The sequence below is a fragment of the Fusarium subglutinans genome, assembly GCF_013396075.1.
Source record: "Fusarium subglutinans strain NRRL 66333 chromosome Unknown NRRL66333_c0000001, whole genome shotgun sequence".
NCBI classification, from domain to species: domain Eukaryota; kingdom Fungi; phylum Ascomycota; class Sordariomycetes; order Hypocreales; family Nectriaceae; genus Fusarium; species Fusarium subglutinans.
In genome coordinates, this window is record NW_023502064.1 from 664,923 (window position 1) to 677,558 (window position 12,636).

The following is a 12,636-nucleotide window of genomic DNA, read 5'->3' on the forward strand; positions in this document are numbered from 1 at the left end:
GCAGTGAAGTTCGTCGGGGCGGGAATAGCATCCTATGCGCAAAGCGAAGTTGGAGGAGGTAGGTAGGTTGGTTTGCGAAAATTGAGTGCAAATGCCATGCACCGCAAAAGCGGATTCGTGATGGTAGATTTGATTTACGAGTTGGAGAAATAAAAAGAGAGACTTTGAAAGCGGCTGAGACAAGAGAGAGCCCAAGGTCAAGATGGAGGATCTAGCGACGGGACATAACATGAAAGTATTCACGGCGGCATCTGGCGCAATATGGTAAACGATAGGAAGCGGCGAGTTGCTACAGCAACCTCCCTTCCGGTACAGGGAATGTGTAATTGGCGGGCTATTTCGGGGCGCCCCAGTGTTTCAAGCAAGCTTACCCCGCTGAAGCTCGCTTTTGGCAGGGATGTTCCAGGGCTTTGAGGCCACTGAAAGCTTGGTAGAAGCGCGGGCTGATCACCTGTTGCTGCTGAGCTCCAGTTGTCAGTGCCCGTGATTGGCCTGGAGTGGGAATCCCATCTAGCACCCTTGGAAGTTGGCCCCTCTGATTTCCAGGGACGGACGGGCAGCCTCTGGCCCGTCCACGATGCGAGAACCAGGAAAAAGATGGGATTTACTCTGCAATTGAGGACGGTTCCCACTCTTGCGCCTTGAGAGATCGAACGATCAAAGTGTTACGTGCAAACATCCATATGTACCTATTCTCGCTTAAACATCTGAACCAGCGGTCTAGCGACCACTTTATCACCTAGGCAGCTAGGTACCTAACTACCTAACTAACATAAGCCTTGAGGAGTAATAAGTTGGTTCCTTGTTTTTACCCCATGGGTCCAATATCACACAAACATAAGGCCTTAGCAAGACAAGCATGAACCCGCAGTGGTCCATAACTATCATCCTTACGCAAGTGTGTTCGGCGTCTTACATGTACCTACAGTACCTTACTCCAACTCCTTGCATACAGTAGTTCAGTTGAGTTGACATGCATGTGCAGAAGCGATATCTAGTTCGCAGGATAAGCGAATCAAGACTCCGCAAGCAGCAGAAAAACAAGACGAGACGGCCATGGATGTTCGTATCACAAGAAAAGTAAGAATGCTGAGCCGCAAGCAGAGTTTTCTTGCCGTGGTCGTAACGGGGAAGTCAATGTTCACATACAGCAGCTACCCGGGTTACCTGTTGTTACCATCCATTTCTTCCATGGATTGGTCTTGTAAAAATCATGGTTTTCGTAAACAATCGTTTCAAAACTCAGTCTACGATTGGCGAAGAGCACCTGCAGCTGCAGCTATAGTCTGTGTTTGTAACAAGCTTATGTACCTCGAATCCTTTCCAACGTTACCTATTTCTCACCACTAACTAAACTACCACTACCACTCACTCCGCATGTAAACAAAGAAAGCATAACAGCGGGTTCCCTGGCATTGCCATAGCTACCCATCGTCTGCAGCACATCTCACACATCGCCGAGGCCCCATGAACCTTACCGTAATCGATCTCCGAGGTTTAATTGATTAGGTTGTTTACCTATCATTTATCGTAGGGCCCAAGCTCCCCATGACATCTGCCGTTGCTTCTTCCGACTTACAGGTCTTGACGTAGTTATTACCTGGTGCGTGCTCTAAGCCAACGATCGAGGCCGTCTCTTGTAATCAAACCGTCCGTATCATTGAGTCGCCTATTCCTCCCTTCATAAAAACTCTTACCATTCTACGGTACAGGCTTACAGCAGCTGTTCGCTAAGTTAGCTTTTCGCACCATCTCGTAAAACAGGCTAGTCTGTCAGTTGCTAAAGTGCTTCTGCGTCATTCTCGCGAGTCCACATCTTGAGCGGAGTGCGTCCAGATCGTGGTCGATCGATTTAATCCTTGCTTTTTACTGTCGCTCGCTCCGAATTTGTACCGTAAACGGGAAGTTCAGCTCGCCCAGGGAAAGACGCGATGCCTTCACTGGATCGATCCTGTCCACATTTCTTTGTCGATCTTTAGTAAGACCTGATAACAACCTTGATATCTAAGGTACTCAGGACCTGGATCCTAAGTGACAAAAATATTTAGGTAATTTAGGATAAGTTTAGGACGTCTTTTGCTGAGTTTATTTTTTGACACTATATGTTCAGGTCCGAGTTTTCTTGCCCCTGGGTATCGAAAATCTATTAAAGCACCCATCCTGTGCCCAATGCTCCGAGGCTCCGATATCAAGTTTCCCATATTGACAATGAACAAGCAGCACAAACGCCAACAAGAAGACCCCCCATATAGGTTGTAGAAAAGTTGAACAGACATGCCCAAGAAGTTCCAATCGGCTGCTGGAGATCCCATGGTCATAAAGGCAGTGAATAGCATACAGTGGTGGCCATTGGTGGCCCGCAAAGTGCTTTTTAGAGTCATCGGCTCTTTTCAAGACGCTTTACACATTTGATATTCTTGGAGTCGATGCTGAGACCAAAGACAATACGTGAGTCTCGTTACCATATCGCCAAGCTCATATCGTCGCTGCTGCATTGCGTGATACTCATTACACTTTGTGTCATTGTAATCGTTGGGCGATGTTCCGAAAACGATGGCCCGGAGTCGCTCGTGTCACCATCTTTCTTCCATCGTAAATCGATCAAAACAATATCCGCATCATTGGAATGACCTTCGGAACCTGGTTCCCTGGTGCTGTCATAGCGTCTTTGGCTTAGATGCTCTGTGATCACATCGTACTCCAGGATGGCATGCCGTTGTCTTCTATGCCAGCCTTCAAGCCATTGTCGTTCATCTCCATAATTCCATACATATCCCACGATAGGTAGTTCTGCAAATCGCTGAGGTCTACGGCTTGGTGGTCCATGTGTGAAGTTGTAGCTCCTGGGGGTGTCCGTTGAGATACTGGCTGCTCGTGCTGCAGTTTGGATCGTGCGGGCGTTACTTCGGGCTGACTGCTTGCCCCCGAGACAGATCCTGCTCCTCTTTTGCTCGCAGTTGGACTGCCGCTTTCCATCTTGTTCCAAGCATCGCGGTCTATCGGCTTCATATCACTGCTTTGGCCTTGCGCAAGACGTGCCAGGCCAAGGGCTCCCATGGCCTCGTCAGGGCTGCTGGTAGCGGGACTTCCAGTCAATATTGGTGACCTAGAACATACTTGTTAATACCGAACTACATTGAGGGGTTTGTGTTACGCACCTTTCCTCGTCGCCATGTAGAGGACGGTCACTCATATGTTCATCCTGCGCAAAAGTCTTGCGAATCTTGGCTAGCCATCTTTCAGTCGTCGTTGCCTGTTACCATAATTAGCATATCCCACTACGGATATGATATTTGTTATTTCACATACCAGAGAATCTGCGAGTGGGAACAGAGCCGCCATTGTGCGTAGGATCTTGCTGTTACTTTCCACGGCATTGATTGCGTCCACAACAATCGTTTCTGCGTCAGGTCTACTCAAGTCAAGCAGCCTTGCAATGTAGTACAACATCACACGGCTACTATCATAAGCAAAGCAGGGGAGGAGACTATCGGCAAGATATCGTGCACCATGTTGTACCGCCTCAGCCAATATAGTAGAGATCTGCTTTGCGTGGTAAAAGCAATCGGCTTGTAAGGATTGCAGGAACTCTTGCTGATTAGGTGGGAAGTATAAAGGCTTGATCAACTTGAAAAGATCAGGCATAGATATTCTGTAAAGATCTAGAAGATTGTGGTGATATGTGCAATGAAGCAAGACGAGTGATCCGAGCTGATCGGATTCGAGGCGTGCGTAAATGGTATCAGTGGAGTATGAGATGAACTCGGGGAGATGCCGTCCCCATGATCGCAAATCTGCATCAAGAGCTGCAAAGTTGGACTCAGGAAGCCACGGAGGCGGGCTCGTATCCAGATGCTTCACATATCTATATTCAGTTAGATGCCGGTGTCCGTTCAAAGAGCATTCCGGGTTTCAAACGAACCTGACTACCCGTTTCCATAGGGTGACAATTCGGATGTAGTAAGCCATGATACCCATGTTGGCAGCCGGTCTTCGTGGAACGATCGCAGGGGGGAGGAATTGCAGAACATGTCCTACACCGAGCGTTTCTGTTACACAAGGGATCCGAAGTCTGAAGTTACGTTCGTTACATGGCAACTGGATTTTAATATCGGCTTCACGCAGTAGCGTTAACTGATCAACACCACTACCCGTCCAGGCATCTAGGATGTAGCAGGCCCACATGAGTCTACGACGACTCTCCTTCTCGACGGCTGGTGGGGAGGACTCGTTGGCCTCTGCGCAGAGAATGTCGGGTGAGAATTCGACGTTGAGCTGTAGTGCGTGAGCCATTCGGACTGCGAGACCACTCAGCATCAGAGCTTGGGTGTATTCGCCTAGTCTGAAGTGGAAGTCGTAAAGTAATATGCATGTCTGAACAACTGCGTCAGTCATTTGCGAGCCCGAGCGTTGCGAGAGAATTACCATGAGTCTTTGGACTGAAATCTTGCCAAAATTGGTGAGTATTAGCATTTCAGCCTTTTGTGCCCAGCTGTTGCCCGCAGCTCGGATCAAACTCGCTTTAGCATCCTGATCCTCTAAATTAAGGGATAGAGCATAGAACCTGGATAATTAGTGTCATGTTCACACAGCTCAGATTGAAGGACATACTTGGCTCCTTGTGCGCAGATAATGTGCAGTAGTGCCTTTTCGTCATCGGACTCAAAGCCCTTATCTAACAGACGAGCAAATGATGGTCTATGTACAAAAGCAAAGCATCGGAGAGGATGAATGTTGGCAAAATAGTGGTCGGCCACGGTACGGATGTTGTTTCCAGATGGGAGATCTGGTGATATGAGCCTAGGGGGATAAGTCAGATGAATTGGCCCGGATCTTCGGGAATGAAGCATCAACTCACCATGAGTGAATAGACAACTCGGTGTCATCGGCAAAGTCTATGGGCGGATTGATGCTGCTGGTATCTCTGGTGCTCGACCGATGAGACGTTGCGACATCGTTCTCCCGTGACTGAATGAGACTGTGTGACCTTAAACTCTCCCCGGCGATGGAAGAAGCATCCAGAGAAGACTCTAGATCTTCCTCAGTCGAGCCCGAAGTTGGTGCCTTGCTGAGGTTACGTGCCCAGCGGGGAGCCGAGCCTCCGTCATACTGGCATTCGAGACTGCGGGCGCTACATCGTGAACATTTCGGGCGGTCGCCGTCGCATTTAGTCTTTGATACGCGACAACTGGTACATGACCGATAAGTCCTGATCTTCCTCAGGGACACAGGAACTGATCCACGCCGACTGCCAGACTTTGAACCGTCATCACTAACACACTCGAGTTGGAGACGTTCACAATTGCGACAGCCGTTGGGCCGACCGTCGCATTTGACCTGCGGTTTATCGCGTGTGAGTTGAATGGATTTCTTATCAGACAGACACTGGAAATGCAAAAAATTAACGGCACTTACCTTTCTCGCGCGACAGACTCGACAGCCCATGCTGCTGCTTCGGTTGGCGCTGGCAAGACTCTCACTATCAGCAAGACTCCGTGAGGTCTTGTGTCCAAGAACCAAGTTGAGGTCTTCCATGGTCGTCGCTGTAGATTTCCCTTCTGCAGGTAGTTCCCCTGCCCTGCTCATGGCGAGCTGGCGAGCAGCCGATGGCGTGCGAGAGCCCTTTGCTATCAGAGGCTGGGCTGGGTTAGCACTAGCAGGTGCTTCTACAGCGACCTCAGGTGGATTGACGCCACAGTAAATCTTCGGGGAGATTGATTTAGGCGTCCTGTTAGAGCCTAGTTTGCGGTCAAGCTTGCGCCATGTGGGTTAAGTAACCCTTGTAACCGCTGTCAGCCATATCACGACATTGGCCTCGAGGATGGCGATGGGCCTTGGTTCGCTGAGCTGAGTGAGGGCATCCCACGCCTGTGAACGGGGACTTCGGATGTCGGAAATCCTTGGCTGCTACCACGTCCCTTGTAATTAAATACGTAAAAGCGCCCGCTCCATTTTCTCCTCATGATTCCTATAGTTGAACCCCCACTCTCGTCAGATCTACACCATCGTCTCTTGGTATGATGACAACCACCATCAGCTTCTTGTCTCACGGAGAATATCGAGCAGAAACTCCAACTCCGCCTTGCGCCATTGAACCGTTGCAACTTTCCCCGCAGCTGGTGTGATAGTGTGTGACACTTTGAGCCTCTTACAGTTGAGCCATAGTGTGCGAGACTACTACTTGATGACGAATATCGTCAATAAATGTCACTTCAATTTGGTGCGACAACTTATCCTTTCGCATGGACATTTCCGTAGTTCTTTAGTACATGCATGATCTTGTGAGCCAAATTATACATTCCCAATAGAAAGTTCGTTTCGAACGCTAGAGAGACGTTGGAAATTTGTCCGAAATCTTGACTTCTACTAGGATGAAGCAGTGGAACATGCATGATTATCATCGCGATCTGCTCCGTATCAATACCCACTTTCCGACTACGATAGTGTCTTTCGTGAAATATATGGTGAGCCAAGTGTTCAAATTGTCGATCTGGTAACTGAACCTTTTCCTCTATATATCATTTAGACAGCCGTCCAAACATCGAATGGGTCAAGTCTGCACCTGATACCAGATCAGGGATCCGATTCCCTCTGCCTTTTAATCCAACATCCAAGACAAGAGTTTCTTCCTTGTCTTGCTTGGATACACTCATGTGTGCCTTTTATATAAATTGTAGTTAGTAGTATAGTCCGATCTCCAACATACCTACTTGGAGACATAAACTCCTTCTATGTAACGACGATTTGAATAACATTAAGCTTCTGGCATAACTTCGAATTACCGGGCATCCAGCAGCGACGATCCGATCATAAGCCTTAATGGCCCATCGACGATCCGGTGTAGGTACAGGGTAGCTGACTCGCTCGGGTATATCGATGATATGGCTCTCGTTATGGAAGACCATCAACTGACATTAGGAACTTCTCAAGTCAATAAAGATATTTTCAAGAAAGGCCACACGTTGATTACCGGAAATCGAATGGTCACAATAACGGCACGTGAAAGAACCAGATAACCAAGCCTCTCATCATGGAAGATCTATGATACATCTCCATGCCCGATGTCGCTTGCGCTTACATCCTTGAACTCTTTGTTCCTATAGAGGCATATGCTTTAGCTCTAGTTAGTTGCCAAGATCGTGCTTGCAAGCCAATCCTGTTATCATCATAGGGAGCCAAAAGCACGGCAATGGAGATCAGTGCTCACAGATAGCTTCCTACCTACCTAGGCGTGACCAATATCCTCTGATCTTTCGTTCCAGACTAGTAATATCGAAAACGAAAATAGAATTATGAGTCAAGTTCTCCAAACTGGGTACCTTAGTTGATGCTTGTCGCTCTGTTATATCGGACGTCTCTTATCTTTTTATCTTTCCCCTTATGACTCAATGTCGCCCAATTACAGCCCTCCAAAAGACCCCTCCATCCCTCCCCCACCAACATCTCGATAACTTTCCATCTTCAAAAATAACCCCACCACGAGCTTCAACATCCAACACAGCTGAGAACTTTCGAAAGCGAATAGAAAGGACAGAGGCGATACCAAACGAAGCCGATTAACGATCTTACACTAATTGACACCATGTCCGACCCTGTCGCTGAGGTCACCGAGGGCACTGTCAAGCTCGTGCTTGACGAAGTGACGGGTGAGCAGGTCACGCGCAACGAGTTGAAGAAGCGCACGCAGAAGCGAGCCAAGAAGGCTGCTGCCCAGGCCTCGCGGGAGGAAAAGGCAAAGAACCAGGAGGCCAACCCTAAGCCTGCTGCGCCTAAGCCTAAAGCCCAGGAACCTACCCAGCTCGACCCCGATGCTATGTTCAAGCAGGGCTTCCTCGCCGACGTTTACAAGGAGCGACCTGTGAAGCCTGTAGTTACTCGTTTTCCTCCCGAGCCGAACGGATATCTTCATTTGGGTCACGCTAAGGCTATTGCCATTGACTTTGGCTTTGCTCGCTATCATGGTGGCAAGACGGTAAGCTTGGTAGTGGGCTGTTGTGATTCGGAATGCTAATATGTGGTAGATTCTTCGGTATGATACTGTCTGAAAGTGCTTTTCCCCAGCTAACAAGAAAAGATTCGATGACACAAACCCCGACGAAGAAGAGGAGGTTTACTTTGAATGGATCCTTAAGATTATTAGATGGCTTGGTGGGTATCCAGTATCCGTGATCCTGAAACTGACTTATTCTAACCTGATATCAATCCAGGCTTTGAGCCCAGTGCCATCACCCACTCAAGTGATAACTTCCAGAAGCTCTTCGATCTCGCCAAGGAACTCATCAAGAAGGACAAGGCCTACGTCTGCCATTGCAATGAGGCCGAGATTAAGCTCCAGCGCGGTGGAAAGGAAGGAAAGGAGGGGCCCCGTTACCGATGCAAGCACGCCGAGCAGGATGTTGAGACGAACCTCAAGAAGTTCCAGGATATGCACGATGGCAAATACGAGCCCCAGACCGCTTTCCTCCGCATGAAACAGGATATCACAAGCGGAAACCCCCAGATGTGGGATCTTGCAGCCTACAGAATACCCAAGAAGCAGAAGCCTCACCACCGAGCTCCCGAGTGGAAGATCTTCCCTACCTACGATTTCACACACTGCCTTTGCGATAGCTTCGAGGGTATCACTCACAGTCTGTGCACGACTGAGTTCATTCTGTCCCGTGAAAGCTACGAATGGTTGAACAAGTCTCTCGAGGTTTACGAGCCTATGCAGCGAGAGTTTGGTACAACTTCCCCATCGTGTTGAGTCTACATGTAATGCTAACGGACAACAGGCCGACTCAATGTCAGTGGAACCATTATGAGCAAGCGAGCACTCAAGAAGCTGGTTGAGGGCGGCATTGTTCGCGGCTGGGATGACCCTCGACTGTATACACTAATTGCCATCAAGCGCAGAGGTATTCCTCCTGGTGCTCTTTTGGCCTTCATCAACGAGCTTGGTGTTACCACAGCCAAGACAATCATCCAGATTGCTCGATTCGAGCAGACAGTTCGCCGATACCTCGAGAACACGGTACCAAGACTAATGCTTGTCCTGGATCCTGTCCCCATCGTCATTGAAGATTTGGAAGAGACCCAGGAGCTTGAGGTTCCCTACTCACCCAAGGACCCCAAGTTTGGTACACACAAGGTCCGCCTAACCAAGACCGTTTACATCGACCGCTCCGATTTTCGAGAGGAGGACATCAAGGGTTACTTCCGACTTGCCCCTGGAAAGACTGTTGGTCTTCTCAACGCTCCTCACCCCATCAAGGCTACTTCATTCGAGAAGGACGAGTCAGGCAAGGTTACCAGCATCAAGGCCGTTTTCGACAAGGAGAGCAAGCCCAAGACTTACATCCAGTGGGTGCCTGAGGGCTCCATTAAGCTGGAAGCCCGCGTGCATAGCGCTCTGTTCAAGTCTGATGACCCTACAGCCGTTGAGGGCGGCTTCTTGAACGATGTCAACCCCAACAGCGAGGTTGTTTATCCTGAGGCCCTGGTTGAGGAGGGCTTCAAGGAGGTTCGCGAGAGAGCTCCCTGGCCCGTCACTGCTGGCGAGACGAGCGAGGCTAGCGGCCCCGAGAGTGTTCGATTCCAGGCCATGCGTGTTGCCTATTTTGTGAGTCTTTATCATCCTGGGTAAAACTTTATAACTAACAATTCTGAAGGCCATGGACTCAGATAGCACAGATGATAAGATCGTGCTCAACCGCATTGTGTCACTGAAGGAGGATCGCGAGAAGAACTAGGAAAAGGTGCCATAAACAAAGAATAAGAAAGAAAGAAGTCCGCTTTAGATGACTGACACTTGCTCTCCGTTCTGCTTTGCAACTAAGATGCAACGGACTTGTGGCTTGAACCAATATGTAAGAGAAATGTATTCATTATGATGTTGAGAGTTATGCATGATCGGGGGGAGGGGTGGTAGACGAGAGTAGTAGCAAGGAGCGAGAGATACCTAAACCTATAACCATAGGTAGCTGAAGATGATTTGTATTCTATATGGGCAATGCATTTTGCTACCATTTTTGGCATGGTATTGCTATGATTGATCCGTCGATGTCCGCTATACTCCGTATGTTGCTTTAAGGTACTAAAGCGGCGTTATACAACTGATAGGGTTGAAACGAGAAGGGTAGCACTTTGTTCCGCAAGTCCTCCAGTGTAAACACTACAAACCCATCCTCAGAGTCTCTAAAATATCATCATCTGTGAACCTGCATGTCTAAAAATCTTATCTTGAAGACGAATCCATGGGCTTTCCATTGTTGATTCGAACTGACTTGTGGCTATGAACGGGTAATGGCATCCGCTACCTTGCAGGGCTGAGATCGTAGATTCGGGTATTTTCCCTGATCGGGCACGGGGCATGCATGATTGAAACAACGTCAGGATCAGCACTGGGAAATGAGTTACCTATTTGCTCAGCATTATAATATACGGGGCTCTAGCAATGGACGGGACCGAGATATCTTGTTCCATCTCCAGGCTGGTTAATATTTCTCGCATTTGTAACCCGTCCAGACTTGTGTTCTCGTAGTCACGCCTTTTTACTCGGCAGAACTTTAGTTGTGATACCCGAGCAGAGTTTCCCCTTGTCTCTTGTATGCAGTGACACGGGTAGTGGCAGGTAACTAGAAGTGAGGTCTATGTCGTCAGAAGACAACAACTTGAAGAGTTGACCGAAAACAAGATAATCAATGTTGGTTGAGATGAGAGCCTTTTACATTCAGTTCTGAGCTAGCTGCAGAAACGATGTCAGGCTAATTGCCACTTAAACCGCTGTTGATTGATTGATTGATTGAGGCAGAAGGATTTCCTTGCCTGTCATTTATCTCGGTGACGATATTTGGGGGCCAGGAATATCATCCTTGCAACTGAAGCACATCCTCCTCAACACCAGAACCAAGAGCTGATCTCTGAGAACTGCCCGACTCTAGAATTACTCTAGAACTTTAGCTAAAGAGATTGTTAGATTTCGAAGGAGTATCGGTAGCTTAACCCACAAAACTCAAGACATGAGAGGGTCCATTCATGTATGTTTGACCAAGGCTCAAGCTACACAGCCCTATTGAGAGGTCGAGACTTGGCTTTTGACTAGCATGTTTTGGGTATAGGTGGGCTGCATACCCAATTTGGGTTGATGGCGCCAATAAGCGCTTATGGTTAATTTCTTAGCTCCTCAGCCGTTCACCCTTGTAATGAGCTAAGGGCGTTGACCAAGGCTGGCTATGTTTCGAGAGATGGGCTGACTCTGAGTGATTGGCTCTTTTATGAGCTAGATATGGTGGCAGGGCTGTTTCCTAGTCGATTCGAAAGGCAATCCTTCATAAGTGTTGTCTTCCAATTTCTCTTATTCTCTCACTGTCTTCCTCTCTTCCTCTCTTACACCCTCCGGTCTTGGCTCCAGTTCAATTCTCCGTATATCAACTTCAGAGATGGGTTCCTCGATGAGATGGCTCGCTGTCGCAGCTCTGGTGTCTTTCTCTCTTGACAAGACGAGTGCTCTTGAGTTTGATCTACCACCTTCAGCACCAGAACCTACTTCACCGGCGAGACTTGGTGCCATCCGTCATGTATATGTGCGCGCAGACGCAACTACTGAGACTCTCAGCATTACTGTCGCCCCAGACAACACTTGCGGTTTCTACACACCAAACACATCTTTCTTCTTCACATGTACTGGCGGTGTGAAGTGTATGTACGAGAATGACAAGTACAATGTTGCGTTTTGTGGTGAGAGGGACTTCAAGACGGCTTGTATGAACAGTGCCGATGCTTTGAACACGGATAAGTGTGATGTGGACTGTAGACGGAACACAAACATTCAGAAATGGTGAGTCAACTCCGAGTTTCACAATTGAGGCATTCGCTGATCTAATTGAACAGCACTGCCGATACAAAGACGGAGTGTTACACCATCTACTTCCCCAACAACATCGAGAAGTACCCTTGCCATACACAATCTGGTTTCAGCAGCATGAACTTCCCAGATGGTGTAAGCGACTTCGAACAATCAACACTAGGCGTGGACGTCTTCCCAGCTCTGGCCACCACCGAAGCATCAAGCACAGAAGAAACCACCACCGAAGCCTCATCAAAGTCAACAACCGCCGCATCGACTACAACAGTCACAGGCGCACCCCAAAACAACGACGGTGAAGAAAACAAAGACAACAGTGGAAGTAGCACACCCGTAGGCGCTATCGCTGGCGGTGTCGTTGGAGGCGTCGCTGTTCTCGTTGCCGTGGGCCTCATTATCTTCTTCATCCGCCGACGAGACAACAAGAAGAAAGCAGCAGCTCAGCCATTAATGTCAGACCAAGCACACACGCAGCCACAAATGCCGTATGGAATGGCACCTCAACAACAACAACAACAGCAACACATGCATCCTTACCAGGAATGGCACACTGGATCACCGCCTCCTCAGGGCTGGCAACACAGCCCTTCACCTCCCATCCCAGGAGCTCAAGTGCCGGTTGAAGCTCCAGATTCTAATACTGCGCAGATTCATGAGATGGGCGATGGAACCGTCAAGTACAAATAAGCATACGAAAAAGAGAGGGCATTGTTTTGGATTGGTGGAAAGCGATAGAAGGCGTTTTAAGTGCTTACTTGTATCGTCCTGTGTTGGACTAGCTCATATTAATG

At 48.5% G+C, this 12,636-nt stretch overlaps 3 protein-coding genes across 3 annotated transcripts; 2 read left to right on the top strand and 1 right to left on the bottom strand.

The window, feature by feature from the left end:
• Positions 1-2,688: 2,688 nt before the first annotated feature.
• Positions 2,689-6,163, bottom strand: FSUBG_217 (nitrate assimilation regulatory nirA; the record flags this gene model as incomplete). The annotated part of the gene is made up of 8 exons (XM_036679915.1): positions 2,689-3,106; positions 3,159-3,253; positions 3,310-3,865; positions 3,923-4,564; positions 4,612-4,800; positions 4,859-5,337; positions 5,416-5,728; positions 6,153-6,163. The coding sequence occupies 8 exons, from the start codon at positions 6,161-6,163 to the stop codon at positions 2,689-2,691; spliced, it is 2,703 nt and encodes a 900-aa protein (XP_036544355.1).
• A 1,419-nt stretch (positions 6,164-7,582) lies between these two features.
• FSUBG_218 (glutaminyl-tRNA synthetase) lies at positions 7,583-9,731 on the top strand (the record flags this gene model as incomplete). The annotated part of the gene is made up of 6 exons (XM_036679926.1): positions 7,583-7,972; positions 8,022-8,029; positions 8,075-8,148; positions 8,208-8,723; positions 8,775-9,601; positions 9,651-9,731. The coding sequence occupies 6 exons, from the start codon at positions 7,583-7,585 to the stop codon at positions 9,729-9,731; spliced, it is 1,896 nt and encodes a 631-aa protein (XP_036544356.1).
• A 1,701-nt stretch (positions 9,732-11,432) lies between these two features.
• On the top strand, positions 11,433-12,532 carry FSUBG_219 (uncharacterized protein; the record flags this gene model as incomplete). The annotated part of the gene is made up of 2 exons (XM_036679937.1): positions 11,433-11,818; positions 11,872-12,532. 2 exons carry the CDS (start codon positions 11,433-11,435, stop codon positions 12,530-12,532), a joined length of 1,047 nt encoding a protein of 348 aa, XP_036544357.1.
• Positions 12,533-12,636: the final 104 nt, after the last annotated feature.